Here is a 23,893-nt window from a genome sequence, read left to right as displayed (position 1 = left end):
TCATATAACAGACACATTCAAGAAGCTAAATGTTGCTTTATTTGGAGTCTATTCAAATAAATCCTAAAGTAGATCTTATTTTAACTAGAGTTGATCATTCTTTTTTGTTATTTTTGGTTTTTTGTTTTGTTTTGTTTTTTGCTTCTTGTCTAATCTTATCTTTTGCTACTGACTTTAAAACTTTTGAGTCATTGGTACTACTAATCAAAAAGCACTACTTTGTTAGAACTCTTACAAATAAGATATGGAGACGGAGAGACTGAAATTACAAGTTAAAACAATGTTCTCAAAATTCCTGCTGATTTTAATTATTCATGCATCACTTTGCCTCTCATTAGCATAAATATTTTTCCTCCTGGGTTTTGCTGACACTAACAAAGGTAGTATAGGCTTACCTGTATTTCAACTCACCTAACACATCACTGTTATCAGGGTTTTTTTTCATATTTGCTTAATTAACACATATAACGGAGTGAACTATAGTATTTCCTAAGCCACCCACAAGCATAGAGAATTGATGTCTCTTACAAAGTGAGAGGCTATTTTGCAAATCATGAAGATCCTGTCATCAACACCTATTACAATATCAACATGCTCGAACATCATGACTTTGGGAAAGAAGAAATAAATTTAATTGCATTTCATTTCAAGCTAAAATGATACATGAAAATTCAGATAACATCACTGACTTTGGGAAAGGAGAAATTAGTTTAATTGCATTCCATTTCAAGGTACAATGATACCTGAAATTTCAGATTTCCCCCCCCCCCCCGAAAAAATTTAAGAGTTTTTTTCCCTAACATTACCTGTTTTTTAAAAAAAATGTTTCACCACAGAATTCCAATAAATGGCATTGATATTAATTTATCAAAGAGACTATATTCATGTAACTTTTTAGCAACATATCAGTTATATAAATCAAGTATGCCATAATTCATATAAGCCTACATAGAAAAAAAAAAAAAGAAAGAAAGAAACAGTGGGAAATTCAAGGAATTTCTTATAACAGAGAGGTTAAGTTAACAATTGGGGTTGATCTTCTTGCTCATCCTCAGATCAGGAAGCAAGGAGAAAGGAAACCAGAAGAGTGTTGGTACACCTCTCTTTGAGTCATTTTCCTATAACCTAAAATGAAGGATATATACCATTTGCTACTAATCCCAAAAGTTTTAACAAAGTATCCCTGAATGCAAGGTCTCCAGTGACAAGAGCAACTTGCTTTCTGACTACAACCGCACTTTATATTCATATCTTTTTGGACTCTCAAAGAGGTAACACTTTTGAAAGCTTCCTATGTGCCAGGAACTGTCCCAGGCTTCACTGCTTTTTAATAAACCTATGAAGGAAGTACCACTGTTATCCCTATTTTATAGAAGGGAGAAAATGAGGCTGAGAGAATTTAAGAAAATCACCTATAGTCACTTAGCTATTAAGATACAGAACTAGCTGTTTACAATAGCCAAGATATGGAATCAACCTAAATGTCCATCAACAGATGACTGGATACAGAAAATGTGGTATATGTATGCATGATGGAATACTATTCAGTTATTAAAAAGAATGAAATAGGCCGGGCACAGGAGTTCAAGACCAGCCTGAGCAATGTGGCAAGACCCCATCTCTATTAAAAAAAAAAAAAGAAAAAGAAAAAGAATGAAATCCTGTCATTTGCAACAACACGGATGAGCCTGGAGGACATTATGTTAACGTGAAATAAGTCAGGCACAGAAAGATAAATACTTCATGTTCTCACTCATATCTATGGGCTAAAATAAATTGAGCTCATACAAATAGAGAGTAGAATTGTTAGTATTAAAAGCTGGAAAGGGGGTGGGGGAAGACAGGGAGAGGCTGGTTAATACATACAAAGTTACAGCTAGATGGAATAAGTTCTAGGGCTTTGTAACACTATAGGCTGAATATGGTTAACAATAATTTAGTATATATTTTCAAAAAGCTAGAAGAGAGGATTTTTAATGTTCACAAGACAAAGAAATGATCAATGTTTGAGGTGATGGATATGCTAATTACCTTGATTTGATCGTTACACGTTGTATACATGCACAGAAATATCATTCTGCATTTCATAAATATGCACAATTATGACATGTCGAATAAAAATAAAGGGATAGATATGTAAATAAATAAAGGTAAGGAAACATACCCAAAAAAAGAGAAGTACAGCTAGGTGTTAGATGCAGGCAGTCTGCAGAGACTGCTCCAAAGATCACGCTCTTGGCCTTTTTGTTCTGTTGCTTATCAATGGCACACCAATCAATGAGAATTTCTCACTTCCCTGATTCTAAGAAGCTCATTCCTCTCATTAAAAAGAGACCTTGAGAGGAATGATCTTCTTAGAATCAGGGTGCCTGTAATCCAGTTACTTGGGAGGCTGAGGTAGGAGAATCACTTGAACCCAGGAGGCAGAGGTTGCAATGAGCTGAGATCATGCCACTGCAGTTCAGCCTGGGCAACAAGAGTGAAACTCCATGTCAGGGAAAAAAATAAAAAGAGAGAGAGAGAGATCTTGATCTCCATATTCTGAGGCCCACTCCTTGCCTATTTATGGTGCAGGGGGGAAAAATATTTTCACATCTGGGCTTTGAGAAAGCTCTCAGTGGTTCTCAAGTTTTGCCTCAGCTCACAAAGCCACCACACCTTCAGACCAGGTCATGGAAGGAAAAAACCTAGAATGTGTTATGTGAGCAAGACCACTCTTCCGACCTGAATAGATTTTTGTCATATCAACCACATCACTGGGGTTCAAGAAAAGCCCACATCATCACATAGATTTTTCCAGTTAGGACCTAGAAGGTATGAAATAAACGTTAACTTAAAAAAAAAAGTTTTAAACAGTGCTGCTGGACTATAATGAAGAAAGACTAGGGTAGCCCTGTGTGAAATCCCTGCACTCCTTCCCACCCTATTCTTGTTTCATTCTCCCTGGCCACTCCCATCCCAAACTTCCCTTCTTCCTGAGGACTCCTCATGCAGCCCTGACTTTAATGCTGTCTACTTCTGTTGCTCAAGAAGGTTTACTTGTTCTAAAAGTATCCCATGACCCCTTTTCCTAATTTAAATTTTCCTCTTCATCTACTCCATTCTCCCACCAGCCTGAAATTAGAAAAAGGAGACTCCTCTATGAAGTGCTACTTCCTTTCACTAGACCTTAGACTAGATGACCTCCAAATTTCAACTAGAAGTTTATTATTAAACCAACCTATACTAAATAGTGAATCACAATCAACTTGATCTAAAAAATCTCCACACCACCAGAGAGGTGTCTGCTTGCTCCATTCCCAGTGGGGTTGGGGTTGGTTTCTTTGAGTGGTGAAATGCTTATATTGCAGTACTAAGACTCTTGTTCCTTGGCATACGGGTGGTCTGGGGAGAAGAAAACTCAAGCTCCCTTTGTGGAAACTTTGTCACCTGCTTATGGGTGGAAATCAAGAAAAGGGGACAAGAAAATGAAGAGGAAGCCACTCTAAGACCACGCTAAAAGCCCTCAGATGCTTAACTGAGGAAGGCCTGGAATGTGGATGTTGTCTGTGGCCACAAACCTCCTTCCCTGGAGGTGGACACAAGCAAAAGAAGTCAGCCAACCTTCATCTCCTTTCCTCATCAACTTCCTTGTTGGAATTGAAGATTTAGGCTGCTCAGCTCCAAAAGAATAATAATAGTAATAATTGCCCTCTCCTTAGGCTATAACAACCCTCGCATTCTTCTATCTCTTCTAAATCTGACCTGTTTCCCTTAGAAAATAAAAATAATGAACCGCTGGAGTTCACTTGGCTCAACAGTGGGCACTATTCATCATTGATAAACATAAGTAATAGCAATGTTAATAATATGCTTGTATGGAAGAAAAGCCGTACTATGCAGTAAATTGAGACAAAAGCATCATTGCTACCACCTCTAACCCCTAACCTGCTCCCAGAAACACCAGTCTCCACAGAGGCCTCTATTCTTCCACCTACAGTGGCTCTGATTCAAGCAACTGCATTCAAGGTAAGTGAAACCACATCTTATTCAATTTCAATCTGTCTTATGTTTAATTAATTTTTAAAGAATATACAATCGTTTTCTTTACAAATATAAGGTAATTTAACTATAGAATTGACCCAAAGGTTTTCAGGAGCTCACCTGGCACCTAAACACTCATAGCACTATCTCATCACCAAACATGTTTTAACAATGTACCAACTTTTATATTCAATCCATTTGTATTTAGAATATAGCCCTTGCTTGTATTTCAAGGAAGAAGCTTTGTCCTGGGAGTACCAAACGGGCACAAGCCAGGGGCCAGGAAGACAGAGCATGCAAGAACACAGCAAAATGTGCCAGAACCAAAGTCAATAGGCTGCTCTCTAGGACATCAGGAACTTGGGGTTTCCAAACTAACTTATTCTTAATAAAAGGCAGTTTATCAGTTGGAATCCTCTTAGAAAACTAGAAAAAATATAAACATACAGTAGGTAAATATACCTGTAACAAGCCAATACTTTAAGCATCACTCTGCAGAAAAATGGAGCATACCTAGTCACATTTAAGGCCCCAGCTTCTACAAACAAAAATGTAGCCAATTAATGTATCTCAAAGGGCAGATTTTTTCTGACTACTGAAGTCAGGAAAATCCCCCCCCAGAATGGCTCTGATTGGCAGATATTTTCTGAGAGAGGACAGCTGAGTTAATGGAGGCCTGTGGTCATTTTATGTCAATGGCTGGAATAGGTTGTTTCCTCTTCTCATTCTTGCTTTTATTTTTTATTTTTGCCAGTCCCTATGGCTACATCGCACCTGCTACCCCCCAAATACATGCTAATGGCAGTATCTTAAAGGGACAGGAATCACCAGAAAAGAAATGCATATAGTTGGATTTCTTATGCAACTCAATGATTGCATATGCCTGTAGTAATTTTTTTCAACAGAACTTGTCAGGTTAAAATTATAAATGACTTCAAGCTGCTGGTATCCATTTCATTTGGCTATTAGGGTGGTCAGGATATCTAACTTAGGAAAGATAAAATGACAACATGTCCCAGGAATCAACAGGTCTTTATTTTGCCTTGACTTTACTGAATAAAATTCTCCTATAACTTGATGCTTGGGGCCAGAGTCTCTTCTGTTTATTCTATTTTTTAAGACCAATTATTAGAGAGAACTCAAACCAAAAAAAAGGGATGAAACAGTGTTACCTAGGTACAAATTTAAGCTATAAACTCTGAAGTAAGACATGCTTACTGTGGTTAAAAGATATAAACCACATATAAATTTAGCAACAACTCATATTAGATATCGTGACCTTTGGCGTTGGCATTTTTCGGTATCGTTTCAGATAGCACTGGTAAAGATGGCAGAAGTAATCTAATCCCTTAATGCCCATGTCACAAACAGAAGTGCGCTTCTGAAATAGCCTCAGCAGAAGCCACATCTTTTCACACCTGCTTTTAAGGAACCAAGGCAATCTTTTAAAAGAAATAGTACATTGAGCATGATCAGTGGATGAGGAAGAGTTTCAATACCAAGTCAGTGAATTAATAACACCATTGTATGTATCGAAACTCCACTATGCACCCAATAAATATGTATAATGATTATGTGTCAATTAAAAAAATAAAAACTGCAACATACATGCATTGAGAGTGATGTCCTCACAGTTCAGAATGCAAAAGAAAAACTAACACTAATCAAAAGACTATTACTAATCAAAAGACTATTCAATATCACCCATCTTTAGCAGGAATCACATAAAAATTGGCTTGTTGAGTTTTTTAATGATAAGCCAGCAAACTAATTCTTCTTAATATGTGTTTTTATTTATTTATTTTATTGATTGATTGAGACAGGGTCTCACTTTGTCACCCAGGCTTAAGTACAGTGACATGATCTCAGCTCACTACAGCCTCCACCTTCCAGGCTCAAGCAATCCTCCCACCTCAGTTTCTGGAGTAGCTGGGACTATAGGTGTATACCATCATGCCCGGCTAATTTTTGTATTTTTTTGTAGAGACAGGGTTTCACCATATTGTCCAGGCTGGTCTCAAACTTCTGGGCTCAAGGGATCTGCCTGCCCTGGCCTCCCAAAGTGCTGGGATTTCAGGTTTGCGCCAGTGAACCTGGCCACAGTATGTGTTTTTAAAGTGATCCTCATTCAGGATATGGGATTGCAAGCAATGCGCCTGGCTCTGCCACCTTGTAGCACAAAGAAACAGAAACAAGAAGTATAAGACAAACCATGGCTTAAAGGCAGCCACAAAAATGTATAAAATGAATCACTCAGTTACAAATTGTTTACCAAACTCCTTCACCTTCATCTTTGAGAAAGAAATGCACTACACAGTTAGTATCCCAAAATGTCCTAATGACATGGGAGAGGGGGAACAAGAGACTGATACTAACTACTAAGGTGGCTGCCAGCATTTCAAGCCTCAAAAAAGAACAAAGCCATTCAGCAAAATTATTTCCTGGCATCAATTTGAACTATGGGAAGTCACAGTTGTAAGGTAAAGGAAAAAAAAAAAAAAGAAAGAAAAGAAACTGAACACTTTATAATATTTGGAAACTTCTTACCAACCCTTATTTTCATGGCTTTCCTCCATTAAAATTTTTACCTAATACAAAGTAATACTTCATAAGTAACTAAACCTTGAAGAAACAAAACCAGGATTCAGTTGGGCCTTTTCTTTTCCATTTCCTTTCTGAGTTGCCTGCCTTCTAATAAGACAAAAACTTTTGGCAGGAACATAGAAGGTATCCAGACATTTCAATGAATTAGACAAGGAAAGTCTAAATGAAGAAACCCTGGCACTCATAAATGAAGCAGTCTTTTAAAAACCAAAGAGCCAAAACAGAGGCTAAATAATGCTTCCTGAAAAAGAAATTCACTTTTTAAAAAAGGAGATACACACAGTTCTCCAGGATCATTAAGGCACTGTTCTAAATTAGTATCTTTCAGATCAAACTGAGAAACTTCACAAGTATTTTCTAAACAAAACCGTGAGTGCACACACTCCCCATAGACAGTTCTTTAGCAGATTTAAGTTGCATACTGTAATCAACACAAGTACAGTTACTTACTTGTTTCCTTCTGTAATGAGCAAACTGAGAAAGTCCTAAAACAGTCGCAAGAGCACCTCCTCCAACAAGAATGGTCCCTTTCACTGCCTTTTGAAATGCCATTTCTTAGCCTACAAAGAAAAAAAAAAAACAAAAAGAAGTTAATTGGGATAGTTATCGCATAACCATCCCAATAAGAAAAAGACACTGTGTAGATTATGAAACCATGTTAAACTAGAAAAGAAAACATAAAATAAGGAAACTACTAACAAACCAATGTGCATACTGCAACTCAAAAGAAATAGCCAAAAAATTCTAGACAAGGGAACTGATTACATAAAAGTTACTTTCTGATCCAATAGGAATTAAAGAAAGAAAAGCAAATTAAGAGACAACTGAGGATATTTAAACAGTATAAAGTCAAGAGAACTGTGAAAAGAAGTGTCACTGGGTATTTGACAAAACTGCATGCTATACTTGTAAATTTGTTCAACACCTAATCCTCTCCTCAAGGAGAACCAGCAGAAAGAAGTCTTGGGTCACTCAACAGGACAATAAACATCAGCCTGCTTCAGGTTATTTGGCAAGTGTTTAATTCAAATTGTGGTACAACTCCCTTCCCAAGTTTCTCCCTTTCTAATGAAGTTTTCACTACAGCCAAAAGCCAGCACAGGTATATTTCTATCATTGAAAGAGTCAGCTGGGCATGGTGGCTCACGCTCATAATCCTAGCACTTTAGGAGGCCGTGGCGGTGGGCGCCTATAATCCCAGCTACTCAGGAGGCTGAGGCAGGAGAATGGTCTGAACCCAAGAGGCAGAGGTTGTAGTGAGCCAAGAGCACGCCACTGCACTCCAGCCTGGGTGACAGAGCTAGACTCTGTCTCCAAAAAAAAAAAAAAGGAAAAAAAAGAGTAGACTTTATAGATAAGAAGTCAGAGGTATTAACGCCTTAATGCTTTCACAAACTGACCAATTTAACCTGCTGTAATTCCTTTCATTGGGGGAACTTAACAACAAAAAGAAAAGTTTTCTTCTAGCCAGAGTTGCATGACACCAACATTTTAAGAGAAAACCCTCCAGATCAAGCACTCACTGTATATTTCTGCTCACTGTATTTATATTTTTTTCTTTCTCTCATTTTGTAGAGACAGTGTCTGGCTCTGTCACCCAGGCCAGAGTGCAGTGGTTCAATCATAGCTAACTGTAAAATCAAACTCCTAGGCCAGTGATTCTCCCAAGTAGCTCATACTACCAAGTGCATGCCACCATGCATGGCTGATTTTTCCTTCTTTCTCTCCTTTCTTTCCTTTTCTTTCTTTCTCTTTCTCTCTCTCTTTCTTTCTTTTTCTTTTTTTTTCTGTAGAGACAAAGTCTTGTTATGTTGCCCAAGCTAGCCTCAAGCAATCTCCTACCTTGACTTCCCAAAGTGCTAGGATTACAAACATGAGCCACCCCACACTGGGCTCCACTAAATATTTCTCAAGTTCTGCGCTGTCTTAGCTCTTAACTTTCTTTCCTCTCACTTGTTTTCCACCACTGGACTGATAATGGAATTTTCTAAAGTTTTGTTGAGGACTTAAAAATTATTCTTTAACTTTTTCAGAAACTAAAAAGATTGCACAAAAATGAAAATTCCACCAAAAATCCTTTTGTCCGCTTTTACTGTTAAACATAAAAAGATAACCCTGTGTGATCAACTAAAAAAATGTCTAGAGTTGAGTAATTTGACCTGCCTAAGACTTTCCATTCACAAAAGCAGGGAAACAGGGAAGCCACTACCCTATTTCCTTGTAGGGGTGGAGCACTGGCCTGTCTGGACAACACACCTTACATTCCACTGATACCTCCCAACTCAAGAAGATAATTTATTATGAAGGTAGTTTTAACCTAGGATACTAAAAAAAGTATCTCAACAAAATTATGATACAGTTAAATATTTGGGTCCACACTGAATAAACTGTATCTATTATCATACTATCCTAAATAAAGAATTGCAATATAGTTGATAACTATGATTCTATAGAAAACTCATTTTAGGATACTATAAGTTATATACTGATATGTGGTGACATTTTTTAAATTTTTTTCTTCTGATCTCATTCTTCCTGACAAACTCCTAAATTCTAAAATTTGTCTTCTTAATTAAGATTCTTCCCAGGATTAGAGCCCAGGAGTTTGAGCTTGCAGTGAACTGCAATTGTGCCACTGCACTCCAGACTTGGGAGACAGAACTAGATCCTATCTCTAAAAAAAAACCTGTAAAGATTCTTACCAGGAAAATATTCACTAGGTATTTGTATACTCTGCTGCTGGAGGTCTCTTCTTTACTGTCCCTTTGCTATATCAACCATCTTCTCTTTCCCAAATTATGCAGGACAGTTGGTGTATGCTGGTGAGAGGCCACCATTTATCATTCAGTCAACCCTAGGCAAAACCTTACATCCTAGGTTGCTGGGATAGTAAAAACCCTAACTTAGCAGATATCCAGTTGTCATAGCTCACTATCACCAATCAAGGTACTGCTGTAAATGTTCACATGGGTGCCTATCACACAACAATGGAAGCCCTAGCAGCCAGATAGCATGCTATCTCAAGGTTAACTGGGTTCCTCTGACAACTGGAGACACAGAATAAAGTCCTAGTTCTATTTACTATTTACCTTAAACAATGCACATGCCTGACTCATAGCAGCATGGTGGTCCCTAGGATATGAGTGTTGTGACTGATTGACTTATCACTGCTTCTGTCTTGTTGATAATGTCACTGCTGACCTCACAAAGGATACCACACATCAACATGGCCAACTGAGGGATGTTATATATAACACAGTCAATGAAAATGTTTCATTCTCAGACGTGTTCATTCAGCCAGTTAAGTTTGAAGCTAGTATTTCCAAATGAGTGGGTCCCTATGTTCCCTGCCTACCTGCTAGTATTGTTTTAATTTGATTTGTCAGAGACAAAAACTTACAAAGGAGGATATTTTCATGCATTTTCCCAATGAGCCACTAATACTATCAAAAAACTACATTCTCATATCATCTTGCAGAGTTAGCAATAATATCAACTATAATCAATAAAGAGTTTTCCTTTTTCAATAATTTCAAAAAGTAATGTATGCTTGGGGGCTCATTATTTCTAATGTGATCAAATACTTCTATATGGTCATTTGGCTAACTCAAAAACAAAGGCAAGAATCAGTCAGTTTCACTTGACTTTCCTAAGATAATCATTATGATTGTTGTTATTATTATAAATGTTACAATAACAATCACTGCCATTTATTATTTACTAGGTAACAGGTACTGCGCTTTTAATTCTTTATACACATCAGCTCATTTCACCCTCACAACATCTAATTTCATAAAAGGGGCAGTGGTAGTTCAGAGGAAATCGGGGATTTCCCCAAAGTCACTGCCTAGTAAGTGAGAAAACAAGACTGAGTTTATGTTCTTGATCCCTGGGTGGTTCTGCCCTGCCTTTGGTCTCAAAAGGCAACTTCTCCCCAAAAGCTATACCATATTTTGTTGTCACTCCCAAAAGAAGGACCTATTCTCAAACAATCACACAAATGTTCAGTCCCTTGGCATTTGGGTTAATCTCCAAGGCAATGAAGAAGTCTCTAGAAAAGTATCTACTAGTAATCTTCTGCCAAGTAATGTAAGAACTTTGTTGTAGGGCCGGGCACATTGGCTCACGTCTGTAATCCCAGCACTTTGGGAGGCCGAGGTGGGTGGATCATTTGAGGTCAGGAGTTCAAGACCAGTCTGGCCAACATGCTGAAACCTTGCCTCTACTAAAAATACAAAAATTAGCCAGGCGGGTGAGGCACGCGCCTGTAATCCTAGCTACTCGGGAGCCTGAGGCAAGGGAATTCCTTGAGCCTGGGAGGCGGAGACTGCAGTGAGCCAAGATTGCACCACTGCACTCCAGTCTGGGCAACAGAGTAAGACCCTGTCTCAAAAAATAAAAAATTTAAAAAAGAACTTTAATGCTGAAAGAAGAAATTTAGAATGATATAAACCATATGCTGTGGACGACATGTACCCATTTACCATTGTAAGGAGAAACGTTTTCACAATGATTACAAACAAAACAAAAAAAGATTATTTCCTTCTAAGTAACAGTTTTACCAGAAAACTAGCAAAGAAGGGGACCAAAAATATACACAAATCTTTACTAACTTCTGCAATAAATGTTCAAGGAAACCAGAGGGGAAAAAATATTAAAAAATAGAATTAGCTTATTTGTCATAGCTTCAAATCCATGTTTTATAGCCTTTTAATTAAATCACATATATGCTGACTCAGGACTGGCTGCTGCATTGACACAGACCAGAGCTAGCGCTAATTCTTGCAAGGAGAACACCATTTGTTTAAGCAAAACCTAAACAAATGGTGCTCAACTAAATATATCTGTGAGATTATCAACTAACTGCCCACAAGGAATTAATAATCTATTTGTAGGACTAAATATCAAAGTGTGTCTTGTAACTCTGAACTCTGTCTTATAACTAGTTGTGCTATGCTGAGTGTTATAAATAGCCTGATTGAAAAAAAAAAAGCAAGGTGCTGTATCATTTTAATGTTGCAAGAAACTGACTCTGACTAAAAGAATTAAAGAAGGCTTCAGTGAATACAGGATTTTGGAGAAGGGTATTGAAGGGGAAAAAAAAGAATTTGGAGGGGAGTGAGTAGGGAACGTTATAGAGAAAGACAACTGGAGGAGAAAGGGGAGCATCATGGTACATTCTAGGCGTACAAGTAGTTATCTCGTTTGGCTGGAGATGATGTGCAGCTAGAAATGGGGTTTAAAAAAAAGTCCAGGGGGCAAGAGAGAGGAAGACTGTGTACACATGAAGTAAGATATTTCTGGGATATCCTGTTGGCAATGGGGAGTAGAGGCTGTAGAGTAAGGAAGTAAGATGTTTTGTCTAATGCTCTGTAAAGACTACTCAAGTAGATTTTTGTGTTGAAGCTTAAGAAGACAGAGAGACCAATTAGAGGGCAATGAAATAGATCCCGTGTGAGAGGAGCGCCTGGTTTAAGGCAACATTAAAGAGTGCAAATCTAGAGGCGGATGTTTTGCAAAACTCTCTAAGGACTGCACTCAATTAGAGAGCATGACAAGACCTGACAACCAACTACAGGAGGCAGCAGGAACAGACTGAACACAGTAGGCGGTTTTAGTTCGGGCAGCTGGAAAATGGCCCCAACATTTCAATATTAAGATCAGAAAGAGAAGCAGGCTTAAGGAAGAAGAGAAGCTCAGCTTGCAACTAAGAAAATGTGAGATCTTGATGGAACATCTACTCACAGAAAACAGCAAACAGATGGATATTTGGGTCTAAAACTCCTAAGAGTAATAGGTACTTGGGAAACTTTTGCCTAAAACTGACAGATGTAATTGCTACACAATAAAATGTACTTACTGCTAGCAAACAAAAACTAAATTTGCCACTTCTCAAAGTTTGCTGACCCTTGTTTGTACCTGACTGCTGCAACTCATCTGGCTCAGCTGAATTCGTAGATGTCCTTGTAGGGCACCCATTATAGACAGTGACTTTTAACAAAGAACAACTCCTCACATCCTACTTCATGTAAATCCCTGAGTGCACCCACCACTTCTGCCTCCTCCCATTCATAGGCAAGGCAACTATGCATAAGCAAATTTATTCCAGAACCAGATCGCACTTCCTGGCCTCTGAAATCTCTAAAAAGTACTCACTCTCCTCCTCATCTTCCTGTCTTATCTTCTCTCTTCCAGCAGCCTTACTTATCAAAATATAAATTTAGCATAAGTAAGAATCATGCAAATAGGCTGGGCCAGTGGCTCATACCTGTAACCCCAGAAATTTGGGAGGCCAAGGCAGGAGGATTGTTTGATATCAGGAGTTCAAGACCAGCTTGGGCAACAAAGCAAGACTCCATCTCTATTTAAAAAATTAGCTGGGCATGGTGGCGCACACCTCTAGTTTCAGCTATTCAAGAGGCCAAAGTGGGAGGAATCATGTGTGCTCAGGAGGTCAAGCTTCAATGTGCCATGATCATACCACTGCACTCCAGCCTGGGTGACAGAGCAAAACCCTGTCTTCAAAAAAAAAAAAAAAAAATCAAATGTTGAAAAAAAGAATCCATGCAAATACATTTACCACTCCTCTGTGGAATAAGCCCTGGGTCCCTTTGTCAGAGGCGTGTGAACCAGAGGAACTCCATCTTGAATAGGAGCTGGGTAAAATAAGCCACCCCTTGTTTAGCATATAATCAAGAAATAACCATAAAAATGGGCAACCAGCAGCCCTGTGTAGTCCTTCTTTTATTCCTTCACTTTCACTTTATAGACTCATCCTTAACTCTTTCTTGCATGAGATCCAAGAACCCCCTCTCTAGGCATCTGGACGGGGACCCCTTTCCTGTAATACCTTTATATTTACAAAAACTCTCCTATCTTTGTGGTTTCTTATATAGAAACCTCAATTACCTTTCTAATCCCCATGCTCTACATTAGTTTAAGGAAAAAATGGGAACTTCTCAGGGTTTTCATTCTTATACCAGCATAGAAGTAAGCATATTTCTCTGTATCCCTTACAAGCATGACCAGTGGAGGGGCAGAGAGTACAGCTCAAACATCAATTACAGAAGAGTAATTTCAACAACAAGGCTTGGGGCATGTATTCTCCAGCAAGACATAAAGGCATCCCATACTGCATGCCCATGTTTATTGCAGCACTAGTCACAACAGCCAAGATTTTCAATCAGCCTAAGTGTCCATCAACAGACAAATGGGTAACAAAAATGTGGTACATATACACAATGAAGTAGTATTCAGCCATAAAAAAGAATGAGATCAGGCCGGGCACAGTGGCTCACGCCTGTAATCCTAGCACTTTGGGATGACACGGTGGGCAGATCATTTGAGGTCAGAAGTTCGAAACCAGCCTGGCCAACATAGTGAAACTCCGTCTCTACTAAAAACACAAAAAAATTGGCCAGGCATGGTGGTGGGCGCCTGTAATCCCAGATACTCAGGAGGCTGAGACAGGAGGAAAAATAACTTGAACCTGGGAGGCGGAGGTTGCAGTGAGCTGAGATCACACCACTGCACTCCAGCCTGGGTGACAGAGCGAGACTCCGTCTCAAAAAAGAAAAGAATGAGATCATTTCATTTGCAACAACACGGGTAAAACTGGAGGACATCATGTTAAGTGAAATAAGTAAGGCACAGAAAGACAAATTTTGCATATTCTCACTCATTTGTGGGAGCCAAAAATAAAAACAAATGAACTCATGGAGACAAAGAGTCAGAGAGTAGAAGGATGGCTACCAAAGGTTGGAGATGGTAGTGAGGTTGGGGTGGGGATGGTTAATGAGTACAAAAATGTAGTTAGAATGAATAAGATCTAGTATTTGATAGAACAGGGTGACTGCAGTCAACAATAACTTATTGTACCTTTTAAAATAACTAAAAGAGTGTTTGTTGGAATGCTCGTAACACAAAGAAATAACATGCTTAAGGTGATGGATACCCCACTTACCCTGATATTACTGTTACACATTGCAAGCCTGTAGCAAATTATCTCATGTACCCAAAAATATGTATACATACTATGTACCCAGAAAAATTAAAAAGAAAAAAGAAATTAAAAATAAACAAAAGCGATCCATGTTCTTCCAATCACCTACACTGAGAAATCTAGATGTACAATGCATTTCAAACATTAAATAAAAACCCCAAGATAGCCGGGCGCGGTGGCTCACGCCTGTAATCCCAGCACTTTGGGAGGCCGAGGCGGGCGGATCACAAGGTCAGGAGATCGAGACCACGGTGAAACCCCGTCTCTACTAAAAATACAAAAAATTAGCCGGGCGCGGTTGTGGGCGCCTGTAGTCCCAGCTACTCGGGAGGCTGAGGCGAGAATGGCGTGAACCCTGGAGGCGGAGCTTGCAGTGAGCCGAGATCGCGCCACTGCACTCCAGCCTGAGCTGGGCGACAGAGTGAGACTCCGTCTCAAAAAAAAAAACAACAACAACAACAACAAAAAAAACCCCAAGATGTAACCTAGAGGTAGCCCTTTAATCAACTCAGCCCTTTACCTAAGCCTTTTGTGGTCCAAAGGTAGCAAATGCTCCTTACACTTCATCTGTGCAGCCACCCGCTCCTGTAGCTGTGCATGCAAAACCCACTCCTTCAACTATTTTGAGTCGTGTCACACTGTCACACCCATGGAAGGCACAACTCAGAGGGTCAGGCCTCACACTCGCATACGAATCCAGTGACTTATTGAAGAAAAGTGCATGAGTCTTACAAAATAAGCATACAGAACCTCATCAGAGAAGGTCCTAGCAAACGAGTCTGTAATCAGACAGCTTCACAGCAAGTCCATAGTAAAACAGAAGAAGGAGTGAGCTCAAAAGCATCTTCTCTCCCAGCAGCACCGTTTTAACTATAAAAGTCAAGATCTCTGGGTGGCTTGAACTAGATGTGTTTTAGCAAGCAAACCTTTTATTATTCCAATTAATGTGATAACAAATGTTTTGTACAATCCCCTTGAAGGAGGTATCTCATAGTTCAGACACACCAAGTAACAATCAAAGCACACCATGTACTACCCTTTCCCCAAGGTTTACTTTACCGTGGGGATCATGACTAGTACTCTGCCTGCAAATGCATTCCCCCCAGCCAAGCAGAGAAGGACTTACACACATATATCTTACACGTGTGATTCCTACAGAAACACACAGAGAGCCCTCGAGTGTACTTTTTGAAAGCTGTCAGACCTAAATGAACAAAATAGGCAAACAGAAGAGTCACATAGCCTGTTCTCTGGAAATAGAGAGGAGGTGTAGTCTGTAAACTGAAAGTGACTTCTCCTTTTTTGTTGTTGTTTTTAAAAAGGATTTAGGCCAAGATGGGACAGGAAATTGACCCAAGGGTTCTTCCCAAAAGACAATCCCTATGGAAAGAAGTGAATGTATCAAGTCCTAAGAAAACAAAAGACACTTTTATCCTTCCTTCACCTTCTTTAGCCTTTCCTCTATTATATCAAAAGCAAAAACACACAAACACAACAATAACAACCTATAGTTGTAAAGAATATATACACTAAACAGAATATCAAATAACAAACAAAAGGGCTTTTCCGATGTCACTGAGAAAACCATTATCCTGATAATGCAAGATAAATCAAAGAAACAAATAAAAGTCAACAGAAGTGTGTGAAACATGATCCTCAGGTTCTAAATACACAAAATTTTGGACTGTGGCGGAAGAAGCTAAAGCAACACACTCACACATTCCTGGGAAGGCATCCAGACTCTAGCTCTGTCCCTGACTTCCACACCTATCAAAAGGCCAGTCTGCTTCCAAGAAGGGCAGGTTCTTTCACTTCCAATCCATTTATTTCCCCAGGCAATTACTGCCAGAAGGGCCCACCCCAAGAGAAAGTAAACAATTTGAACAGAGGAAGAGTATTTCCATAAAGAAGAATGAGGAAAAAAAAAAAAATCAGGAAACGAAGAGAAAGTGAAAGAAAATAAACACTATATTTATACCAATTCACATAGTTGAAAGCTAGAAAATTATTTGTCTCCCTGGGTCACCTTTATGTCAGTTATATCATTTTAGAAGCAAACCCACAGCTATGGATGACTGAGAAAGAGGTTGGCCCAGGACCACTTCTCAGCCTCAAAGGAGGGCAGGAGCCTGGAAGCTTGACAGGAGAAGTTGGCTAAGAGACGGGTTGAGCTGGTTTCAGGGGCAGAGTTCAAAAAATGCAAGTAAAAGGTACAAAAGAAGGAGAATATAAGGTCAATAACTATTTAAAGTGAGCCAGTTAAAAGTCACTGTTTATAAAAAAATTTATCTCAAACATTATTACATGAGGATTTCTGATGTGTGATGGGGGGGTTAAGTTTAATATATAATGTCATAACTGTTAATCGAGCATTTATTTCACAAAGTCGCCTAAAACAAAAAAGGATTGAAAGGGAGGGAGCCTTAGAGGAACACATGGATATATGTTTGCACTCTAGTAGTGATGTATTATTTAAGACCCAATTTTTTACAAAATATACGCCATTTCCAAGGCAACTGCCATATAATATGCTTTCTAACATTTCTAAAATGCACACGGGAACTATAGTCACAAATTTGACCCTTTTTCTTTATTTCATGAGGTTCACTATAGAATTACAAGAAATCAATGAAGCTCATTATATGCATTAAATGCAAATAATCACAGCTTAATCCATAATAGAATACTTTCTATTATGTTTGCTTTCCATACAATTGCTATAAAAGTCATAAAGAACTATAGTTAGTGCATCCAAGTGAATTTGTATTCCATTTTAAATTCATTTTAAAATCAGTTAATATATATTCTGTATCACTCTAGATATATTCACGGATTTGTGTTTAAAGTTGTACAATCCCATCTTTAATATTCCATTAAAATATATTTCTGCCTTCTTTGCCTACCATATGCATAATTGAGGGTAACCCTAGGAGCCCCAAAATAAAATGTTCCTCCCAAGTGAAAACTTGAAGCATTCCTTCACAAAAATGCCAATCCCTTATAAAAACACAAGTCAGGTTAAAGAACTGAGTAGATAACATGCCTAGTATGGAATTAAACAAACTTGCATTTATATATCAACTAACAAGAAATGGTTGACTTAGCATGAAAAAGAGATAGCACAACAGGGGAAAAAAACTTTAAATCTGCCTTGAGGAGGCAGGAATGTTATCAATGAAACACATGCACTGATAACATTCAAAAGAAGTTCATTAGTCAAACAGACCATACTAGTCCTGTGCTTCTTTCAGTCTTTCTGCCCCTTTACTAACCCTTTATTGGGTTAAGATAATGGTTGACATTCATTTGGCAGCATAAATGCTCTTTTACATTTTACGTGCTGTTATAGAATCTACTTCAGTAATCAAAACAAGAAAAAGGCCTGGAGTGGTGGGTGGCTAACATCTATAATCTCAGACTTTGAGAAACCCAGGCAGGAGGATCCCTTGAGGCCAGGAGTTCAAGACCAGCCTGGGAAGCGAGACCCTGTCTCTACAAAAAAGTATTTTTAATTAGCTGGGCATGATGGCGCATGCCTGTAGTACCAGTTACTCAGGAGACTGAAGTGGGAGGATTGTTTGAACCCAGGAATTCAAGGCTGCAGTGAGCTGTGAGGGCACCACTGCACTCCAGCACAGGTAATAGAATGAGAGAAGGACGGAAGGAAGGACGGAAGGAAGGACGGAAGGAAGGAAGGAAGGAAGGAAGGAAGGAAGGAAGGAAGGAAGGAAGGAAGGAAGGGAGGGAGGGAGGGAGGGAGGGAGGGAGGAAGTCCTTTACCTTGAAGGAAGGAAGGAAGGAAGGAAGAAAGGAAGTCCTTTACCTTGCTAGAAAATAAGCTGCAAATCAAAGAGTTTTAAATGTCTGTCTTAAGATTAAAACATATCAAGCCTTCCCTCAAAATTTATTAAAACTAACAAAGCCTTACAGAGTAACGACAATCATGGCTGTTGAATACATACTGTAAAATGTTTTGCAAGAAAACAAAGTCCACGCCGGGCATGGTGGCTCATGCCTATAATCCCAGCACTTTGGGAGGCCAGGGTGAGGGGGTCACCTGAGGTCAGGAGTTCGAGATCAGCCTGACCATCATAGTGAAACCCAGCTTCTACTAAAAATACACAATTAGCTGGGCATGGTACATGCCTTTAATTCCAGCTAGTTGGGAGGCTGAGGCAGGAGAATCACTTGAACCCGGGAGGTGGAGGTTGCAATGAGTCGAGATCACGCCACTATACTGCAGCCTAGGCAACAAGAGCAAAACTCCATCTAAAAAAAAAAGAAAGAAAAGAAAAGAAAGAAGAGAAAGTCCACTTCACCATATAAATTAGTGTGCTTTAAAAAGGCCTTAGATATTATAAAATACTGCTGAGGCACTGTGAATCAGATGAAATGGTTTTATATATATAAGGGCAATAATGAACTTTAACTCTCTTCAGAAGAAATATGCCATAAAACAATTTCAATTAAATAACATGTTCAGAGAAAAGGGTGCTTCAGATAATCAAGTTTCCATTTACCTGGATCTTAATCAGACATCTGTTTTGTTGTTTTTAAACAGCGTACATTTATGTGAAATATACCACTATGAATTAGGAAAGACTATCTACTAAATTAGGCATTTTTCTTTGAAGACAAAAAAAAAATCTTAAGAAACTTCAAGATTATTGTTCTAAAATCTCTTCTTTTTAAAATAGCACAGATGTAGAAGATATTACATCTGAAGAGAACTAGGCTTCCAATGTAATAAGCACAAACATAACTGAAAAGCTTTCAAAACTGAAAATCTGACTTTAATTTTCTTAGTGTTTGTTCATTATTTTTATCACTCAAGAAGAAAATGGCAGGGCACGGTGGCTCACGCCTGTAATCCCAGCACTTTGGGAGGCCGAGACGGGCGGATCACGAGGTCAGGAGATCGAGACCATCCTGGCTAACACGGTGAAACCCCGTCTCTACTAAAAAAAAAATACAAAATACTAGCCGGGCGAGGTGGCGGGCCCCTGTAGTCCCAGCTACTCGGGAGGCTGAGGCAGGAGAATGGCGTGAACCCAGGAGGCGGAGCTTGCAGTGAGCTGAGATCCGGCCACTGCACTCCAGCCTGGGCGACAGAGCGAGACTCCGTCTCAAAAAAAAAAAAAACAAGAGACCAAGAAGTGCGCTGGGGTGGGGAGACCAGTCACTCTGTTTCCTTGACAGCGAGAAGATCCCTAGGAAACAAAGCTGACTACTTTTTCCATCCTGTACTATTTTTTCTCCTATAACCTGTTGAAATTTACATGTAAAATTTACTCCTCATACATCTAATAATCCACAAGTATAAATGGAACTACAACAAAGAGCCAAAGCACAGATACAATGCATACATGAAAAAGGAAACCTGAGATGTACTGTAGTCAAAATAACCACGTATTAGAATATTTAGCTTACTGATTCCACTTCCTAAAAATATCTGACTCATTAAGGAAATAAGAATCAGATGAGCGAAACAGATTGAAGTAATTCATACTGCTAACAAAATTCCCATTTAAAGTATGTGAAAACAATGTATTTCCTAAATGCTCCATCCCCACATCAAAAAACGTGAAGAAAATATACTGTTTTCCTTCACCGACGCAAAAATAATAACGAAAGTTGTATTTCTATCTCAGTCATTTTGGCTAAAATGGTCTTGGTCATAAGATCTTACTCTCCCCAGTTGAATGACGCATCCTTTCCAAACTAAAGAAAAAGATATTTCTTTTCTTTTTAAAAGGGCTGGTACACCCCCTCATGAAAAGCATTCAAGTACTATAGTCTAGTCATTGTGCGTAAGATGCTGGGTTTCAACATTACACAGCTAATACCACAGATATGACAGGTCTAAAATTTATATAGCATAAATAGAGAAAATAAAGGGTTCCACTCAATTTTCCTTTTAAAGCTGTCATTGATCTTTTTTTTTTTAAAAAAAGAACTCTATATTCTTTCCCAAAAATATATAATTCTCTATATTGTATTCCTAAAACTCTAAATTAAAAAAGAAAATCACCAGGGGGTATTCTGGAAGGAAAGACTCCCTTGTAATTCTGTCTCTTCCACTAACTTCCTCTGTGATTTCAGGCAAATCACTTGAACTTGCTGATCCTCACTCCAACTATATATGAGTTAGCCTTCAAAATGTCCAAAGCTATTTTAACTTTAAAAGTTTATTACTTTATGGTTTTTCCTCATTCAATAGATGCAGAGGGGAAAACAACCCTCATGCATTAAATGTGGCATTCTCTTAATGTCCTATTTATTGAGCACTGCTAGATAATTAAAATTTGCATTCATGGTTTTATTCAATAATTATTTACTGATCATCCATCATGTGTCAGGCACTGAGCAAACAACTGAGAACACACACAAAAAAATCCCTGCATTCCAAGAGTTTACATCTGAGTGGAGTACACAGTTAAAAAAAAAAAAAAAAAAATTCTGTATTCTTTTGGGTTAAAATACTATATTTCAAAAACGTAAGTCACACTTTGGCTTTTTAAATAAAGAATATTAACCATGAATTCAATTATTGATGACTCACAGCCATCCATATGTACATGCTATGATAAGGTGATGGCCTCAGGAATAGTAGGATTGATAACACTATTAACTCCTTTACTTTGTGGTCCCAAGCCCCAGTCTGTTCCTGTATGAATTCTTCCTCTCTCAGCTTTATAAAATTTTCCTGTTTCTTCCAAACTATCAGGCTGATGATAATCTTCCCTGTTTATCTTTGAGATCACTTCTTTTTTTATTATTATTATACTTTTAAGTTCTAGGGTACACGTACACAATGTGCAGGTTTGTTGCATATGTATACATGTGCCATGTTGGTGTGCTGCACCCATTAACTTATCATTGTTACCACTGTGGTTAGAAAAATGAGGGCCAAGTTAGTTAACTGTGTTTCAAATACAAGTAAATAGCTCTAAGCAAGGCTAAAGGAGCTACTTACTAGAATTTTAACACTTGGTTTTCAATGTTCTGGCTCTAACTTTTCAGGGACCTTTTTACCCCCTTCTTTTATGTGTTTCAGGTTAGTGGAGCCTACCATAAAACATCTGGATTTTGCTATACACGCTGTGAATGAAACTAACTACCCAATGGGTAGTTTTTCTATGCTCTCCTTGATTTAAAGAAATGTTTGCAGATAAATGGACCCAAAAAACCCATCTGCTGCTCCTAAAAAACGAAAATTCCTTGAGAACTGGCTTATTAAAAACATGCCATTAGCAAAGGAAAGATTAAAATTGTAATGTCTTAGAATATAACCAAAGCAAGAGTTCCATCAAATACTCAGGAAAGTATCCCTGAAGGACCTACCCAAGTGGAGAAGACAGGAAGAGAAGCATTGGTTCAGGTAACATACATTCATTCAACTGGGACTGACTGAATGCCTGGTAGATCCCCAGCACTGTTCCAAGGCCTGGGAATTCCTCTACTCTCATGGATTGGAAGAGACAAAAATAAACATGTAAACAAATATAAAAATTAAATATTTTGAAAGTGAGAATTACTAGGAACAAATAAAGATGAAATAATAGGTTAGAGGATAACTGACATAGGCTGGATGTGGTGGCTTATGCCTGTAATCCCAACACTTGGGGAGGCCAAGGTGGGAGGATCGCTTGAGGTCAGGAGTTTGAGACTAGCCTAGGTAACACAGTGAGACGCTGTCCCTACAAAAAATAGAAAAATTAGCCGGGCATGGTAACAAGTCCCAGCTACTCAGGAGGCTGAGGCAGGAGGATTGCTTGAGCACAGGAGTTGGAGGCTACAGTGAGCCATGATCACACCAACCTGGGTGACAAAGTGAGACACTATCTCATAAACAAACAGAAAAAGTCAGTGGAGGATTTTAATCAGTACAATGATACAATGAAATTTATATTTCAGAAAGAAAGGAAGAAATGCCCTAGCTGCAGTATAGAGGATGCCTTTTAGGGTAATAAGAGTAAAAGTAGAGCCTGGAAGGTCAAGGCTACAGTGAGCCGAGATCTCACCACTGCACTCCACCCTGGGCAACAGAGTGAGACCCTCTCTCAAAAAAAAAAAAAAAAGAGAGCGAGAGAGAGAGTGATAATCTGCTGCTTGCCTACAGGAACACAGCTACTCCTACAGGCACAGCCAGGGACCTGCCAGTCACAGGGTGCTGTCCTTGGCATATTCACATGACACCAATGACCCCCAGGAGACGAGAGAGAGAGAGAGTTGTTTTTTCATTAGGATACCATTAGCCATGTTCATAATGAGTAGATGCAAGTACAGAAAAAAGGACACAACGGGAGAGGGGGAAAGAGTTAACAAATTAAATGAGAAAACAAGCAAAAATGCCAACTGCAATCAAAAACAAGATTCTATAACAGGGAAACAAATACTTTTCGGATAAACTTGAATGTAAATATGTATTGAACTTACATACTTGAAAGACTGTTCATCTCATTCAGTCTAACAGGCTAGTAACAATGAACAGACAGTGTCAACTAAGAGAGCCTCTTAAACGCCAACAGCAGAAATCTTTTTTGTATTTCTATTTCCCCTTGGGCTGGGGTTGTTTGCAGGTGACTTTTCTTGCCCCACAACTCTTTATAATTTGAACTGATTCTGGACCCGTATTAGAAAAGAACCCTATGTCACATCTCAAAAGGCTGAGGCACCCAGAACATTTCCCACTAACCACAGGCCAGGAAGCTGAGAGCTGTGTGAAGCTTACTGACCCAGTTGAGTATAGATTTAATAGGCAAGAGAGACTGCATATGATTAATTACACTTATTTATATTTATGGGTTTGAATCTTGAGGATGCTTGGCCTATCCCCATTTTATTTCATAATTTTCCCCCTATTGGAGCCTGAAGAGGAAAAGTCAATTGCCTGAGTGTTGGCATCACACTGGAAACTAAAGGGCCATTCATTTCAACTCCAGCTCAAGGAACACTCTGGCTGAGCAGATGCAATTCACCAGACCCCAGTGGGCTAGGATCGCACTGTTGTCAGTCAAATCACATAGCTGATGGAATTCAGCAGAGTACATGAGCAATTTATACTCAACAGCCTCTCTTCAACTATAAATTTTGAAATAATTTTGAGAAAATGTCTGAGATAAAATTGGGATAATATTAAGTAAAACTTAAACTTAATCCAAAAAATTTTGGCCATAGTTTGAGCCTCTGTTCCTACCATGAAGCAGTCAGGAGGCAAGTGACTAAGTGGCATTTCTAATAGGATTCCTGTCAAAATGCCAG

The 23,893-nt window shown here is 38.8% G+C and overlaps 1 protein-coding gene across 17 annotated transcripts in view; it reads right to left on the bottom strand.

The window, feature by feature from the left end:
* GPD2 (glycerol-3-phosphate dehydrogenase 2) overlaps nt 1–23,893 on the bottom strand; it is a 168,126-nt gene that overhangs the window by 100,844 nt on the left and 43,389 nt on the right. For 15 of the 17 annotated variants that reach the window (XM_045367095.3, XM_045367096.3, XM_074009135.1 and 12 more), the window contains one exon: nt 7,078–7,187. The exons of 1 other annotated variant lie outside the window; for it this stretch is intronic. In XM_045367095.3, coding sequence (XP_045223030.1) covers nt 7,078–7,179 — 102 coding nt within the window. In that variant the 5' untranslated portion in view covers nt 7,180–7,187. Of the gene's footprint in view, nt 1–7,077; nt 7,188–21,973; nt 22,089–23,893 lie in introns of all 17 variants that reach the window. One more of the 17 variants, XM_065525503.2, reaches the window with a different exon arrangement.

Source organism: Macaca fascicularis, chromosome 12 (genome assembly GCF_037993035.2).
Source record: "Macaca fascicularis isolate 582-1 chromosome 12, T2T-MFA8v1.1".
Classification (NCBI taxonomy): domain Eukaryota; kingdom Metazoa; phylum Chordata; class Mammalia; order Primates; family Cercopithecidae; genus Macaca; species Macaca fascicularis.
The sequence above is the reverse complement of the archived record's forward strand: the minus strand, read 5'-3'. Positions and strand labels throughout refer to the sequence as shown.